Genomic DNA, 18169 nt, shown 5'->3' on the forward strand with positions numbered 1-18169 from the left:
TATTTACACAGCCGCGGGAGATAATCAGATTTTTGTCGCGATCATATATGACAACAATGACGTTTCCGTGACTGTGGGAGGCGATGATGATGTCAACACGACCGTGGGAGACGATCATGCATTACCGCGATTGCGATGACGTTTCCGTGAACGCGGGAAGAGATGATAATGTCTACACGGCCAGCGGGAGATGTCTATAATCTTGTCGCGATCTCCATTTTGCTAGACGATGATGACGTTTTCCAGACGGCAGGAGTGGATGATGATGGTTACAGAGCCGCGGGAGATGATAAGATTTTTGCTGAAATCACTGAAGACAACGATACACGACTGCGGGAGGGATTGATAATGACTACACAGCCGCAGGAGATGATCATGATTTAGCCACAATCGTGCAAAACAACTATGACGTTTCCATGATTGCAAAAGTGGATGATGATGTCTAAATGGCTGCGAGAGATAATCAGAATGTTGCCGAGATCACGGAAGACCACACCTGTCAAAAGATGCAGAATTACTTGAGTGCCGAATGAATAAAAGGTCTACTGTACACCATTTGGTTAAGTTATGTATCTATTAGAATGTCGTGCATGATTTGTGTGAGGGTGTGGAGAGTTGTGTGGTACAAGGTACAACATTTGGCTAGGTTATCTACCTGTCAGAATGTCGAGCCTGAGTTGTGTGAGAGTGTGGAGAGCCGTGTGATACAAGGTACAACATTAGGCTAGGTTATCTACCTGTCAGAATGTAGAGCCTGAGTTGTGTGAGGGTGTGGAGAGCCGTGTGATACAAGGTACAACATTAGGCTAGGTTATCTACCTGTCAGAATGTCGAGCCTGAGTTGTGTGAGGGTGTGGAAAGCCGTGTGATACAAGGTACAACATTAGGCTAGGTTATCTACCTGTCAGAATGTAGAGCCTGAGTTGTGTGAGGGTGTGGAGAGCCGTGTGATACAAGGTACAACATTAGGCTAGGTTATCTACCTGTCAGAATGTCGAGCCTGAGTTGTGTGAGGGTGTGGAGAGCCGTGTGGTACAAGGTACAGATCAAAGCCACCTTGGTAGTCTCAGGACTGCCTAGCTTGTTGCGCAACTGCTTAGCAGCATTGGCTCTGTTGGTCCTGGCTTCTAGAGCTCTCCTGCATAACAACATGTTGGTAAAATTATGAATCTTAAATTATTATTTTTTAGTTAAGGCTATTTGAAAGGGCACATTTATCATGAAATATTATCAGTAGTAGGCTATAGGATGATTATTTCAGTGTTAGTTGGTTAAGTTGTCGTCATTATCATCAGCTAATAGAGTGGTGCAAACATTGACTGCAATAGCTTCGCCATCTTCAAGCAGAAGACAGAAGGCAAGTTTAATATAGACTGGATAAAAATTGTTTATTTGGACTCAACAAAATTATTACACTACCTTAATACCATCCTTTCCTTATCTGAGGTTGATTAATAATAACATTACTAATACTCTGATTACAAGTTACAGGATTATTTTATTTAATTCGTACAGTTCTTTATTTTACTTTGTTCTGCACAAACTATGGAAATACAGAAGCAACATATAGTGCTGAATGTACGACTCGAACCTCAAACTCATTTTCATAATTTTTCCATAAATACTTTTTTTCTATAGCTTTGGTTTTATTCAGAGAAAAGTAGAGATTGTTTTAAGTCGTTGAAAATTACTCAATCTTTAATGGTTTATGATTTGCTTACTGTGTTATTTGTGGCTTTTGGACGTATAGGTAGCCAGTAAACAAACATTTAGCAGACATCCAAAATATTTGACCATGGCATCAAAGGGTTAAAAATAATCTCAAACTTATCACCTAATTATGGCACAAAATAAAACAAGTTTATTTTTCATAGAACCTACTTGAAGAGGTTACTGCTTGGTGGAGGAGTCGGGGGAGGTGGTGTTTCTGGGAACTGGTCCAAAGCCTCGTCCAAGGCAGAGCCGAGCAGCTTAGTGACGATAGGTTGACTCCACAACAGAAACAGCTGTTCCTTGATATGTGGGACGGCGTCCTGGAGACCTGGGTCCAGTGACTGAGCGAACCACCCAAGCACCGGGTGCCAGTGGGTCAGATTGGACTGCTTAGTGGACACGTAATGTTGACAAGACTCCAACAACCGTGTCACCACCATCTGTTTGTGTACAACCGTTAGCTTTGAAAAAAGGTAAATTATAATTTTTATTATCCAAGGATCTTAAAGATCTTTCAAAAGATTTAGATAAAAATTACTTTATATAAAAAAAAAACACACCTTGTTGTTGCTTCACTGCCTATGCTACGACAAACCAAAATTTAATGGCAAATTATGATTATCAAATCAGATGGGAGCGCCACCTATATGCGTATTTTAACCCAAATATGAGTGAAGGATGAGTGTAGAATGGTGTGAAATGGTAAGTGTAGCTTTGTTACTGACTAAGAAAAGCTGTTTCATCAGTCAGGATCATTCATTTAAAGCCCAACGATCAGGAACAGCTGGGTTTAGTTTAAACCATCAAAAAGCTACTTACTTTTCTCAGGATCAAACCGGTGACCTTTTGTATGCCAGGCAAGCACTATAACCACTCAGCTACCCAGCCAGTACTACCAGCCAGTAACTGTTAACTACATCCAACACCCTTAACCGATGTAATTCTAAAATTATTATAACTCAATAATGGATTAACACTACAAAAGACTCTTTTCCTGTGATGACAAAACATACTCTGGAAAAACCACACGCAAAGTAATAATAATTATTCAAAATGTTTCTCATCATAAATGTTTCTGACGTTTCTTCTAACATATGTCTAATTAATACCATATGTTATGTTTAATAAGTTCACTTTGTTTTTGTTTACATTCATTGTTATTTAAGTTTAATTTCGGAATACACCTATTTTATTTTAGACATCTTTAATTTAATATGTAACAGTTTCTCATTTTAAAACAGGGGTGCACGGAAGGAGCCTCCCCGAAGATTGTGACCATTACACGCTATGAAGGACATCACAATCGGGCGCACCCCGGGCAACGCTGACATGTCAGCGGCTAATCCTTCTACAACCGGACGACTTCGAAAAATGAATCTGCCTAAACGGTCTTTTTCAAGGCCATTAGTAACAATCTCGATTAATATCGAGGAAATATCGAGAGACAAAGAAGTATTACTGTCTGATATGTGCAAAACGTACGAATGCGACTTCCTCCTTGTGCAAGAAACACACCGGGGCATTTTAAAACCTAGACCCAACATAGAGGGAATGAGACTGATTCTAGAGAGACCTCATGATCAATATGGTAGTGCTGTTTTTGCCAGGCCATACATTAACATCACCTCAGCTTCGCTTACTGAGATGAACAATACTGAGATACTAACGGTCAGGACACAACAGTACAGTGTCACCTCTTTGTATAAGCCTCCCGAATCTCAGTATGTATTTACAGAGACTGATAATTTATGCTATGATGACATTAATTTCGTTTTGGGGGATTTTAATTGTTAAAGCATTGCTTGGACACAAAGAGACAAGTGAAAATGGGACAAAACTTGAAAACTGGGCTGAGGCAAATGACCTGCAGTTCATACACGATCCTAAGCTCCCTTGCTCCTTTAACAGCAGTAGATGGAAGAGAGGTTATAACCCTGACAACATCTTTGTGAGCAGCAGGATTGACTCTTAGTGTGAAAAGTCTGTAGGTGATCAGATTCCACGAACTCAACACAGACCTATAGTATGCACCGTTAGTGCTGTTGTTAAACCTGAAGTTGTTCCTCTAAGGCGCAGGTTTAATTTCAAAAAGTCCAACTGGATGGGTTTTAGGGAGATCATTGACAGAGAAATCACCAATATCCCTCCACAACCTGATATGTATGACTCCTTCGTTAAGCTTGTCCAGCAGGTCTCGAGAAAAATTATACCAAGAGGCTGTCGAACCCATTACATCGCAGGACTCTCTGAAGAGGCAAAGCCACTGCTAGAACGATACCAAGGTCTCTTTGACAATGATCCCTTTGCTGAGGACACACTTCTAGCAGGTGAAGAGCTTATGTCAGTCATTGCTGAAAATCGCAAAACTAAGTGGTGTGATCTTGTGGAGAGTTTAGATATGCAGGTGAACAGCAGACGGGCCTGGAAGTTCCTCAAGAACATAAATGGAGATGCGACAAAACCAAAAGACAACTTTACAACAGTTACTGTCGATCAAGTCACTACCAACCTTCTTTTAAATGGCAAAACCTATGGAAGGAAACACCGGGAGCCTGTTGGGTGTGATGTGGCAAGTGAGAATCACTTCCTGGAAGAACCATGTCCGAGCTAACTGCAGTCATTACCAGCTTAAAGACTAATAGAGCTCCAGGTATTGACGAGATCAGAGTCAAACAACTAAAGAACCTAGGTAAAAATGCCATGCAATGGTTGTTGAGCCTCATGAACATGTGCATAAGCCAAATGCATATACCAAAGGCATGGAGGAAAGTTTGTGTGGCTGCACTGCTCAAACCTGGGAAAGATCCAAACAATCCTAAGAACTTTCGACCTATTTCTCTCTTATGCCACACATATAAAATATTAGAACGTCTGATACTCAATCGAATCGGCGATTTTCTGGAACAAAAGATCATTCCACAACAGGCAGGCTTTCGATCAGGCAAGTCTTGTTGTGGCCAAGTTTTAAACCTGACCCAGCACATTGAGGATGGGTTTGAGAGAAAACAGATCACGGGTGTCGCTTTTGTATATTTAACAGCTGCCTACATTACCGTAAACCATCGAAGACTCTTGGGAAAAGTGTACAGTATTACCAAAGTGATCGAGCACAAGATCAGAAAATCGAGCTCGAGCCGAGCTTTTTCAATTTGTATATATATCCAATTGTTGTCAAGCAAATGTTATTAATTTGTTGATGGATTGTTACAAATAAAAACAGAAAACTTTTCCCATTCCCTACCCTTTAATTTATAAGTCTAAACGTATTGTGTAACCATGAAGAACATCATTCAATGCAAGAAAGACAACAAGTGTATGTGACTTGACTGACTGACTGACATTGTGACATCGGCAGACAACCAATAATTATAATTCAAGGTTAGTAGATAGAGACGTGGCAAGAATATTATTGTGGTGTAAACGTTATTGACAATAAAGTATAATGTTCGAATATTTTATAAATCATAAAAGTAACCTAAAACCCATATTCAATTGAGTGATAAGTTACTGCAAGGAAGGAACATCAATGGATCGGAATTTGGAATCGGAATGACGCAATGTCCACATTGGGTCTTGTCAGAAAGATCAGTTCCACTCCACTTCAGTACAGGCAGTGTTGCCAGATGGACAAAATTTTTTGTACTTTTACAACTACTGTAGTGGCAAAAACAAAGTATTTACTTTCCCAAAATTAACTACACATTTTTTAATGAGTTTACATAAACATTATTTAAATTAGTCAAACTATTAACTTTTGTTTACAAAATTAAGAGCTACAGCAATTTTATGATTAACTAGCTGTTTGCCCGTTCTACGTACGGGAATCTTGTAGTAAGTTAAAACCTTATATTCAGAACAGGAGTTGGTTTGCATATTTAGTGTGCATTTTTCCAGATACGGTGGCAAAACTATAATTGTTTAGGAATACATATAAACCTTCTCAAATACAATATCTGACAGTTTCAAAGCCAAAACGAATGCTTCGCAATTAAATGTCACCCGATCGTGTTAGTCCATATGTTATATCTAACGATGAAAGGAATTGCTTTACAGTATAGATCTATGAGGCATAGCCCTAAGGTAGGCCTGTAATTGAAAGTTACTTTTCACACTGGTTAAAAGTAGTTTAAACACTACCTGAACCTCACTACTGCACACTTTATTCGGGTTGAAATTTCTATTAACAATGGTGCTCTTGTCTTTTCCACAAAAAATAAGGACATTAATGCGTTACCAATAGACATACACACACAAATACAGAATTGAGTCCACACAACATTTTGGAGTACAGACAGAAAACGCTAAAAATTATACAGTAAGACATCAATTAATTTTAATAAGCAATAAGGTGCAGTATTTATAAATAAATATTGAAAATAGTGATGTGTTTGTAAGTAAAAATGATTCTTACTGCTACCACCGGTTCTAAAGAAAAGTAGCAGTATCAAAAACCAACGTTTACATTTGAGAAAAGATGTTAACATATTAATGACAGTTTGAAGAAACCACCTTTATCCAAACAAAGGTTTCTTATTTAAAAGATTACGTAATCTCTAAACGATAATCGGTACATATATCTAGCAAACATTCGGAGGAAATGTGACAAAAAACGCACAAATCTGGGGGGTTTTGTACGTTTGTAGTTTTATTTCCTAAGTAGGAAAAGTACCGATATCGTTGTCGAAATGTATGTAAGTAGAAACCAAAAGTGACACATTGGATAAGCGAGTTTAGCTACATCTGTTAAGTTAAACCGCTGTTACGGTACGATCACAGCGAAATCAGAAAGATCTTCCAAGATCGCTGCAACATCCACGATCACCCACTGCAGTTGTGATTTTTTACTTTTATTTGCACTCACAACTGTAACACACCTGTCCTTGAAGCGCCGTCAATGAGTGGAAACCTTCGTAAGCTACGGAATTGGTGACGATGATTAAAAAAATGTAAGTTTCCTTGCACTAATACAACACTGATTCACGGCATTTTCCCCGGTTATCAAAACTCAAGAACAATTGTGCACTTGCGATTAATTAAACCGGTTAAGTAAGGCACAACGTTTTTAATCTCACTTGGTTTGGATGTGCTGACAAAACTTGATCGGAAATGGTTGCGGTATTTGTAAACAACTTTGAATGTAAAAATATCAGTGACAGCTAGAAGTGAGAACTAATCCAAACAGCTGATCGTTACTCCATCAAATATAATAGTAAACATTGGGAGAAAATTTGATAAAAATCGAACAAAATTGGGTTTTTGGTGGTTTGTTATTTTGTTTTCAAAGAAGCGAGGTCATGTTTTTATAGCCAAAGACACTCTCACCAATTCGGTAAATACAGAAAAATTATTAGAACCTTGATCGGTACTCTAGTTTTCTAGGAGTAGGCCGCGTAAAATGACATATTGGCGTTACAGACTGAGTCACAGAATGGACAGACAGACATACAGACAGAAATTGAGATAAGACTCGTTTCGGCTTTCTTAAGCTATGAAACGTAAAAATAACCAAAAACTGCATGATTCTAAGCAATGTACAGACAAAACTGTAATTTTATTTATATAGATTTTGCTGACATTCACCATAGTGTCAGCCCTACAAAACAGCTGTTTGACAAGAAAACAAAGCTGAGCTGACACAATGAATGAGCAGACCGACTAGATTAGAGTCTAAACCTTTGCTAAATCATCACGATGTTGTCCCCTGGCACTGCGGAGTGGGGGAAGCAAAGCATTCTATTGGCTGAGGGAACACCATTACCGCAACGATACGGTTTGTAGCCACCGGCCTCGGTGGTCTAATGGATAACGTGCCGGGCTGAGAATCTGAAGGTACCAGGTTCGAATCTTCTCGGTAGCACTAACTTTTTGTCTAAGATTTTTGCATTACCAGCAAGTTTGGTTAGTTTGGTTAGGTTATGACAGTTTAATTTGTTAATTGAAACATTATAAAATTTAATTTGAGCTATTATAATTTTAGAACTATTTTTTTTCTATTAGTAAACCTTGTTCGATTTTTCATTATCAGCAAGTTTGGTTGGTTTGGTTAGGTTATGACAGTTTAATTTCATAATTAATAAACTCTAAAATTGAATTCAAGGCATTTATAATTTTATTTTATGAACAGAACTATTTTTTCGATTAGTAAACCTTAATTTGATTATTATTTTATATATTTTTTTATATAATCAGCATGTTTGGTTGGTTAGGTCAGTTTATGACAGTTTAATTTTATAAATATTCATTTTTTAACTTATTGAAAAACTGCAGCATAGGTATATGATATGCATGTAAAACAACGCGGGCTTGTTTGGACGCCGTCTAGAGGGGAGGTGGAGGAAGAATCATTTCCCCCACTCTGCAGCGCCAGGGGACAACATCGTGATGATTTAGCGAAGGTTTAGACTCCAGTGACCGACTAGTGGGAGAAGAGAGAGAGAGAGAGAGAGGGGAAATGGGTGATGGTGTAACAACACCAAATAATGGAGCGATATGTCACCGTCACCGTCAGTTTTAAATGTTTTTACTTTTAAGTGAATTTGTAACTTAGAATAAAATTGATTTTGTTTATTGGATGTTTAATAGAAAGTGAAATAAACATAGCCTATTCTGTTTGGGACTTTAATTGAGCAATTTTTAATCTGGTGGCAGCAACATGACAACAATGATTGTTTGTAGCATAACATAACCTAGAAAGTGGTGAGTTTATGCCAAATAGGCTATACCCAGCTACAGTGAAATGTGTTTTAATTTTTAATTAAGAGTTAAATTTGGGATTTTATTTCAATATAATTATAGGCCTACTACGATTTTGTTTGATATTTTTAGTCTTTCAGAGATGAGTGACTTAATTCTTATAAATGTTTTGATGAACTTATTATTTGTAATTACATTTATTTATCATAGAAGAAAAGCTCGGCTCGGTAAAAGCTCGAGGCTCAAGCTTTTTTTCATAAGCTCGGCTCGGGCTCGGCTCGATTTAAAATCTCAGGCTCGCACACCTCTACCAAAGACTATCAGCTGACTTCAATGATAGGCACTTTTCTTCATAACAGGCGGTTTATCGTGTCCCTTCAAGGCAAAAAAAGTAGATGGTGGAATCAAAATGGATTGCCTCAGGGTAGCGTCTTAGCCCCAGCTCTTTATAACATTTACACTAACGACCAACCGTTGCCAAACGCTACACGTCAGTATATATATGCCGATGATGCGGCAGTGGCGGCACAAGGTAGGAGTTTTGAAGAGGTGGAACAGAAGCTGACTATGGCTCTAAATGAACTTTCCCAGTACTATGACGCAAATCACCTCAAGCCGAACCCTGCTAAGACCCAAGTTTGTGCCTTTCACCTAAACAATAGAGAAGCAGGCCGTGAGTTGAATGTGAGGTGGCGGGGAGACTGTCCTACACCCAAATATCTTGGTGTCATACTGGACCGCACACTGACATTTAAGGCGCATTGTATTGCGACAAGAGGTAAAGTCTCACCGAGGAATAATATCATCAGGAAGCTCACCAGCAGATGCTGGGGTGCTAACCCTAATGTCCTCAGAACCTCAGCTTTAGTGCTCAGTGTGTCGGCTGCGGAGTACACTGCACCAGTATGGAATGCATCGTCACATGCCAAAAAGGTTGACATTGCAGTTAATGACATGACTCGGATTGTAACTGGGTGTTTGAAACCAACCCCAGTACACAAACTCTGTCCTATCATAGGGATCGCCCCTCCATCAATCCGACGTGATGTCGCTGCCGACGCAGAAAGGACTAAGCAAGAGACAGATCCTCATTACCCATTACACGGCCACCAACCTGCAGAGCGACGGCTTCGGTCCAGAATGAGCTTTTTATCACGGACACGAGTCCTGGATGGATCACTCTCAAGCAATCGGGTGCAAGGTAGGAGGCCACGTTGACTAACCCTCCCATACCAGCCAGTGAGGAACTGGCTCCTGGTGGAGGCCTTCATTACACGGTGTGTAAGACCCTAAATCGAATTAGGGTCGAGGTATCAAAATGCAAGACAAACATGCAGAAATGGGGTCTCTTACCAGACGAAGAAAACATCTTGTGCGCGTGTGGTGCTGTTCAGGATCCTGGCCAACTGCTGATCTGCCCACGCCTAGACCAGTCTTGCACATTTGATGATCTTTTACATGCAAATGACAAAGCCATATCGGTAGCTAATTTTTGGAAAAGCGAAGTCTGATTCCCGGACATGGAAAGAAAGTATCTTAAAACAAAGTTTTACCCATTGCAAGAAGCCTCTACCTTCTTTAAAGGCATAGTGTCACCTTAATAGCTGATTAACTGGCTGATTTGCAAGCAATTTAAAAAATAAAACTCCCAACCCACAAAATTTGATCATTTGACCAAAAATAGCTGTTTAAGAAAAGATATTTTTCTCAGATGTTGAGTTTAGTAAAGTGAAAGTGACAATAGATCTCATCTTACTGTAAATGTTGGGAAGTGCATGATGTGCAGGGCAGTGTCTCGCTGCAGGTAGGCAAGGTGGATCAAGTTGGCCAACAGACACAGAGCATAGTTCCCTTCTAGAGTGTTGAACACAATTCTCATATCTTGCTCTCCACTGAGGAGCTCCATGGCTCTAGGCAGGAAATCAGCTGACTCAAGTGTTGTCAAGCACTGACAAGAAATACAGTATTTTACATATCGTACAATGTAAAATAATACATTAGGCTTTAATTATTTTATTTTAATTAATTTAAAAGTATATTAATAAACATTATCAAGCTTACTCTTTAACTAGACTATATCAAATAAGAAATAAGGTAAGAAATTGTAGACATACACGTGTATAAAGTGTAAAGAGAGCAAAAACTGTTCGGCCTATTTCAGTTCATTTGGAACTTACTCTCAAAACTTTGCTAAGGTGTAATCGCTTAGGCAGGAGTAAATTTCAACTGACCTCGGGGGCCAGGTTGTTAAGGTGCTGCACCAGCGCAGGCACACTTAGGATGTGTATGAGGAACATGGAGACCAGCTTGTCTGAGAGGTTAGCAGAGATGAGGGGACGAGAGGCCAGAGTTAAGATAGCGGACAGAGACACATGCTTCAGACTGACCTTGGACCTTGCCAGTCCTCTCAGCAGCAGAGCCTACAAAGCAAAGACATTCAGTTAGCCACTAATAGCATTACCTAGGGAAGGGTAACAGTTCGAGTTGAGTTTTTTTAGTAAGCGAGGTTCAAGTGTTATACCAAAAATTTGAGATACTGAGGTGTTGAATTCTGGAAATGATATTATGCCTTTATAACTCTCATTTTACACACTAAACCTTATAATTAGATTATTTACATTGGAGATATAGGCAAATTATTTAAAATTAATTTATTATTAAGTAAATATTTACTTTTTGTATTAGTTTCAACACAGCCTTGTGATGAAAACATGGTTTTCGTAAGCACTTGTATAAAAAAATATTATATAGTCCTTTTGTACTTTAAAATTTAGAATTACATTACTTGCAATTAGAGGTCACGCAATTTTTACATACTGAAGGGCAACTGAAGGATCAATTTATTGGCCATACACATCAGGGATCAGTATTTATTATACAGCAATAGCAATAGTATTTAGGATGGACGTAAATCTAACTTCTGTTCCTATATGGACAGTAATCCAAATTAGGCTATCTTACTTGGATCTGTTGAGGTCCAAATCTTATAACTTGGCGTTTTTCCAACTCTTTCTTTTAATCAATCTACCTTCAGTCTCATTCTTTTCCCAGTAAAAAAAAAACACATGTTCCCTTTAAATTTTGAATTTTTACCAAATTGTGCCTTAGTCACTTTTCTTTTTTTGTTATCTGTAAAAAATTTACAATCACGCGTAGCCAACGTCATGACGTCCAATACACAAGATAATCCCCTCAACTGGCAGGCTAACAGTACTACTAGTCAAACAATAAAAGAAGATCCATTTTCATAAGTATTTTTAAACATATTTTACAACTATCAGACTTCCTAATGTGGGACCGCAACCCCTAACCTTAAAATCTAAGAGACCTCTGTGTTATCCTAGATAATCAGTTGCCGAGGTAGTCTTGTAGCCAACGACCTCCGTTAATCGATAGTGTACTGTAGTTAAAATAATGACACAAATGTACTCATTGGATGAGATTAAATAAGGTTTGTATATTAAATTAGGATTTGGACCGTATTACTTTCAATCAATTGTAATTTTTTTTTTTTATGTTAGTAGCTTAGTATCAAATTAATGCATTTTCAAAATTTTATCAATATATGCTAATAAACAAGCAAACTACAACAGTAGTAGACTCCCGGGTCCAGGTTTTACCATGAGTACTACAGTAATAGCTTATTCCCCATATGGGAAATTCGCTAAAAGGAGAACTGCGCCAATACAATCCCTAAAATTCATGTAGAAAAACATTTAAAATTTACTAGATTTCATTATCAGAGATAACAGTTGAAAAGGACTGACTATCTTTTACTACATGCCTTGATCAATAGTTATGTTTGCTTTGATCCTCTTGAAAAATACTTCCAGATCGTAACTGTTAGTTCAATGAATATATGCAGTTGACTCGGTCTATCTAGATCAACTGGTCATTAGTGACGCAGTGGTAATTGAAGTAAGTTAACCTTGAGTGTGATGTAGAAGCCCCTCATGAACAGGTGTCCCATGATGTTGGCACACAACTGTGCCATCCCCTGGCGTAGTGGCGCAACGGCCGATGTCCGTAGCAGAGCCCAAGTGTTGGTTGCAGTGAATGCAACCAGAGTGTGCAGCAGTAGCAGGATACTGCGAGTGTCTGAGGCTACGTCTGGCCGCAGATCCTCCAAGTAGTCACAACACTTCCATAAAATGTCCTACAACATTGCCAACATAAGTACTAATAGGCACCTCTCTGATGTAAATATCATCAGCAGGACCTGTGGTCCCGTTCTACACAAAGGAATTAACTATTTGGTTATATCTGTTTTTAATTCAGAACAGCAGATTTTTTAAATTCATCTATGCATTGGCATTAAACGTTTTATTAGAGGAACGGTCCAAACCCGAGTCATGTTACTTTCAAAAGTCAACCTTTTGTCATCAAGCTTAATGACAAATGGCATCGTGATCTGGTAACAATCTCGCTTAGAATTGAACCAGTGACCTTGACATTTGAAAGCGAGCACTATAACCACTCAGCCACCTAGAGCATTACACACATAAAGGTAAAATCTGAAGTGGTTTTTGCAAAAAGCGCCTAGTAAACCAATGTCACCTGGCAGCCTTTTTTATAAGCTATGATTTATATTTTAAATAAAAAGAGTTTCCAATAAATCAGCAAGCGTCTAAGCTATCACACCACCTTCCATTGGATTTACTTACCTTACTTCCGAGGCTACTGAAATCTTATGAGGTTTTTGCCTTGACAAATAATCACCTACATTCTCTTCTATCACCTGTCTATACTAAGGTAGACCGGTAGACCCCAGTCTGTAGATGTCTATTGTTAGGTTTACTTAGACCTCATTCTTACTCTTTCAAGTGTTCGACTACCTAGTTAACTCATTGCTTTCAAGTGTTCGACTACCGGTACCTAGTTAACTCATTGAAATACAGTTTTAACGATTGAAGTCTATTCTCTCTTCCTCATTTGACCTGCCCATATTAGCATTTACTTTTGGCCAGAGCCACTATACCTGGGTGTTTATCTTATACCTATGTTCTTATAATAGGTGTATATTATACCTATTATACTTATGTTTATACCTATGTTTTTCTTAACTCTCTGTTCTTTCATGTCCTCCAACCTTCATTATCTTTAACTAATTCATATAGGCCTATTTTTTTTCAGAATGCTATTCTCAAAATATAATAAGCTTTTTGGGCTTCACTGGTCAGTTTCTCTCCAGGTTTCTGAACCATAGGGTAGTACTGGGATAGTTATGGTATGGTGTAAATTGCTTTTGTTCTATCTTGAGCCATTTGGACTTCAGTTTTTATAGAGACTAATATTGCACAATTTACCGGTTTGAATTTCAATTTACAACCAAGATTTTGGTATATCAACAGACAGACAATAAACATTAAGAAAAACTAACTATCAACAGTTTACTAATAATCAAGTTTTTCAGTTCTTTGAAATAAAATCTACAACACGTTGTCTTAATTCATTATGTTTTAATTGAGTGTTGAACACACAGTAAGAAACTGCTATCGCTGTAAATTTTAATTTTCTGTTATTTTTAAAGCAAGCTATAAATTATCATCACCACAATTTTGAAAACCAAACAAACAAAAATTAAGTAAAATAAAACGATTCATTTAATTTTTTTTTTCATTTTCATTGAGAATCGATTTATTTAACTCCTCAAATAGTGTTGAGTGATTAAACTGCTCTTCCCTGTGATTTTCCTTATCATTAACACAAATTCCTTCATTACCACATTTTCTTTAACCTCAATGCCGAGAGAACATTTGGAACATTTGCAGTTCCTCACCAAATCCCCCTCCTTCATGTGTTTAATTTCAGAGGGGCTCAGCTGCACACATTTAAAATTATAGATGCACCACAGGGATATCTGGCCATGTTTGGGTAGAGTGGTGCTGAAAGGATATTACCTTGACCGGATGGCTGTGGCTTGGCGGATTTGCGTGCGTTAGGCCTAGATGCAGCAGAGGGTGTATGTTGGGAAGATGAAATAAATTATGCTATTTTATAACTTGTTATATTACAAACTGTATTGTATTTTTTGTTAATATTTTGTCATTATTAGTTTTTTAGAGAGGTCCTTCACCTCAATAAAGAAGGATTTCCATTAATTCATTCAATGTTTATGTATTACTAGCTGTAACCCGCGGGCTTTGCCCCGTTTAACTTCTTAATTTTCAAGATTATGGCTCAATCACGTCCTGGTTGAAGTTTGTTCGCTACGCTCACTCACCTTTAGGTTGGAGCTCGTTCGCTGCGCTCACTCACCTTTAGGTTGGAGCTCGTTTGCTGCGCTCACTTGCCTTCAGGTTAGCTCGTTCGCTACGCTAACTCGCCTTCAGGTTGAAGTTCGTTCGCTACGCTCACTCACCTTTTGGTTGCAAATTAGCTGTTGTCATAAATGTAAAAGAAATAATAGTGCTGCACCCGGTTGGTTTTCCTTGTAACTTTAATGCTATTGAACATCATAGAACAGAACCAACTTGTTTAATTGAAACAGCTGTTAAGATTCAATAATTCCATTTCTCATAAGGTTAACATGGGAAACTCCAGAGCCACTGGGGCGGAGCCCGAAAGGATTTTTGAAATAAGAATATGCCTATATGTTAATCGGGAATGTGAGCTATCATCATGCCAAATTTCAGCCCAATCCGACCAGTATTTTTCGCGTTCACTTGTCACAAACATACATCCATACATCCATATATCCATACATCCAAACTTTCTCATTTATAATATTAGTAGGAAGTAGGATTCTTATTGTAAATTTTGTTAGGATTTGAAAAATGACCTTTATTTTAACAGTAGGCCTACATGTAACTTAATTCTTATATGGTAATTTAAAAAAAAATCTTAATTTATCTTTTATATCCTCTTACTGCTTGAGTTAGGAACCTCAAATAGACATCATTCAATAACCATTATCATGTAGTTTGACAGATGATTTTATTTAAAACTCTTTTTAAAATATTGTAACTATCTTACAGTTAGGAGTCATGTTAATTACTACATTATACCAAATTCAAAGGTTAATATTCCGAATTTCCAACAGCACAAGACTCAAAATATACAAACATTATGCTTCTCTTTACAAAGATTAATAATGTTTTAAACAATCATATCATCTTATAAATTCATATCAATACTTCTTTAAGTTACAAAACTTTGTAATAAGTTAGTATTACTATGATAATTTGTAATCACCAAACAAATTTTTTCATAAAACTAAATAGATTTTCATACAAACTTACTTACTTTAGTTTAATAAATAGTAAACAGTTGTATTGTTGGTAATGATGTACTTATGGAAAGTATATATCATCACTAGGGCCTAAAGTGACTCTTTTTGACCCGAGGTCAAGCTTTACGATCGAGGTGAAGACGAGGTCGGAAAATAAGCAAGGGTTAAAAAGTCACATTTTACCCGTGTGGTGAACTATATTTTTCCTACAGTCACCCGACAAAGTTGGCTTCCTTGTACTGTTTATAGTACAGAAAGCTGCTAATTGCTGCATATTTATACTTTGCCGTACGGTTTATACTTTGTCGTACGGTTTATACTTTGCCGCACATCAGGATTCCAACGAAACAACACAAAACACACACACATTCTTACATTTCTTGCCGAGGAAAAATAGCGGAGTGATACGGACCGGGTAGGCCTACTACTTTCTCTAGGGCACCTATTTGTGTTGCTAGCTGAACTTAAAAACGTGTTGTATAGTGTTTGAAAGACTAATTATTTATATGCTTAATAAGTTAGTGACTGTAGGAAAAATATAATGTGTAACACGAGTGCAAAAGGCCTTTACTGCACTCGAGATCATTCACTCGAGTAAACATTGCTCTCGTGTGCAGCAAAGTGCTACTTTGCCCACTAGTTACACAAATAACTATTTTGCCATATTTCATAATTAATTAACAAAAACAAAGCTAGAAAACTAAATCATTTGTATGTAAAGATAACCTCTCAAAAACGACTTCCAGCTGTATTCAATTCTGCTAATGCAAATAAGCAGCTGTTTAGTAAGTGATTAAACTATTTCGTCTATTACGATTGTGTTACTATATCATCGATATGTCGAGCAATTGACAAAAATAGGCTAAAACCTTACCTAATAAATCAAACGATAAATAATTTTGATAGATACGATTGCCACAACCAAAATTTACAACTGTTTGCAACAGCTAATTTTTACTCCCTAGAAAGTAAAATTGCTACTTTATACCCGCAACACAAGCATTAAAAACAGCTGTTTTTGCTGCAGTATGACAAAAAAATTATTCTTTGTCTGGTGAAAAATTTTGTTTGTTATGATCTATTTAGACCCAAGAGTTCACAAACGGGACAGAAGAAGAAAAAAATAAGTAAGTACAAGTAAAATTATTGTTCTTTTCGGAATCCACTTAAAATTTTAACTGCTTTTTTTGTTTCAATACCATTTGATTTGATACTGACGGTATCGATACTTTAGGGATTCGATATTGTATCAATACCAAATCGGCTGCAAGCCAGTATCGGAACGTCCCTACTAATTAGCAAAAACAACTAATAAATAACATGTTCAAAAATTAGACCTATTTTTCTAAATTATGAAAAAGTTTCACGTTTGGTTCTATTTCAATTCAAGGATTTATCTCATTACACAATTCATTTTTAAAATTAAACTGCTCAATTCAACAAGAATTATAAATTAGGGCTTTATTCACCTTGATGTGTGTAATCCATGAGATAGCATGATCCTTACTCAGAGCAACTCCTACATAGCTGATTTTAGCACTCTCTGAATCCAAACTGAGCACCAAGTACCTGAAAGTACATCAATGAAAAATGAGTGAGTTTTCATACTAACATAGAACATGAGAAACAAAAGTGAATATAGGCTACTTAAATAACATTGTTGACATTTTACTGCCAGCAAGAGTCACCTTAAAAGGTTGAGTGCGTAGGAGAGAATTCTCATCCCACGATACAGGCACCACTGGCACGGGGCGGGAAATGTCGTTCTTCTTGCATAACAATAACCTTACTTCAGTGTGAGCTTAGCCTCGTACGGCGAATGTTGTTTCCGATCGCTGCTTATTGTGCCAGTTTTATAGCCTACTTTAATCCAGTATAATTCGTTTTCAGATACGACTATTTTATCAGTGGAATTGATTGTTCAAAATTTCGAGTAGTGTGGGGTTTTGGCTTGGATTTAGTTAAATGGAATGGAATAATGATAATAATTACTGCAGTGAAGCATTGTGGAAGGAACCTAACCTCAAAACTGTGCTTGACGCCTTTTTGCAAAACTTGTTATGATGTATCTGGATTTTCCGTCCCTGCTTTTTTCCTTCATTTGGCAAAACTGAGTGATTGCTGTTTAGTGCTGCTATATTTTGGGTTCTTGTAAAACTATGTCCAAACTAATGAAACACAGTGGGCCTACACGTTATTGAGCAGAGCGAAGCGAAGCTTTTTGGGATCGACTTCAAAGCAAACTTTTGAACTCTTTAACTCAATAACGGTGTTCATTTATATATTAATTAAACTATTTTAATTAATAGTTTTAATTAGTTAGACATTCTCAAAAACTATCTGATATTTGTAGAAAATTAATACGAGTAATGAATGCCCGAAACGCACGCACAACTACTTTTGGCAATGTTTTGAATGCAAAACACTTGCTACAAAACAATGCATAATCATGTTAAATGAACAAAATTTAACAAAACAAACATTATAAGGTGACAACTATTTGTACAATTCTCTCAAAACAGCCAAGTCTTT

At 37.4% G+C, this 18169-nt stretch overlaps 1 protein-coding gene across 1 annotated transcript in view; it reads right to left on the reverse strand.

Moving 5' to 3' along the window:
- The window catches only part of LOC128994100 (ubiquitin-protein ligase E3B-like), a 69395-nt gene that overhangs the window by 35841 nt on the left and 15385 nt on the right, over positions 1 to 18169 (reverse strand). The window contains exons 4-9 of the mRNA XM_054418362.1: positions 17107 to 17206; positions 12335 to 12562; positions 10638 to 10826; positions 10163 to 10354; positions 1882 to 2153; positions 984 to 1138 (exon numbers count right to left, since the gene is read on the reverse strand). Of these exons, the coding sequence (XP_054274337.1) occupies positions 984 to 1138; positions 1882 to 2153; positions 10163 to 10354; positions 10638 to 10826; positions 12335 to 12562; positions 17107 to 17206 (1136 nt within the window). The remainder of the gene's footprint in view (positions 1 to 983; positions 1139 to 1881; positions 2154 to 10162; positions 10355 to 10637; positions 10827 to 12334; positions 12563 to 17106; positions 17207 to 18169) is intronic.

The sequence above is a fragment of the Macrosteles quadrilineatus genome, unplaced genomic scaffold, assembly GCF_028750875.1.
Source record: "Macrosteles quadrilineatus isolate MER2022 unplaced genomic scaffold, UCM_ALF_1.0 Scaffold_5__1_contigs__length_97177068, whole genome shotgun sequence".
NCBI lineage: Eukaryota > Metazoa > Arthropoda > Insecta > Hemiptera > Cicadellidae > Macrosteles > Macrosteles quadrilineatus.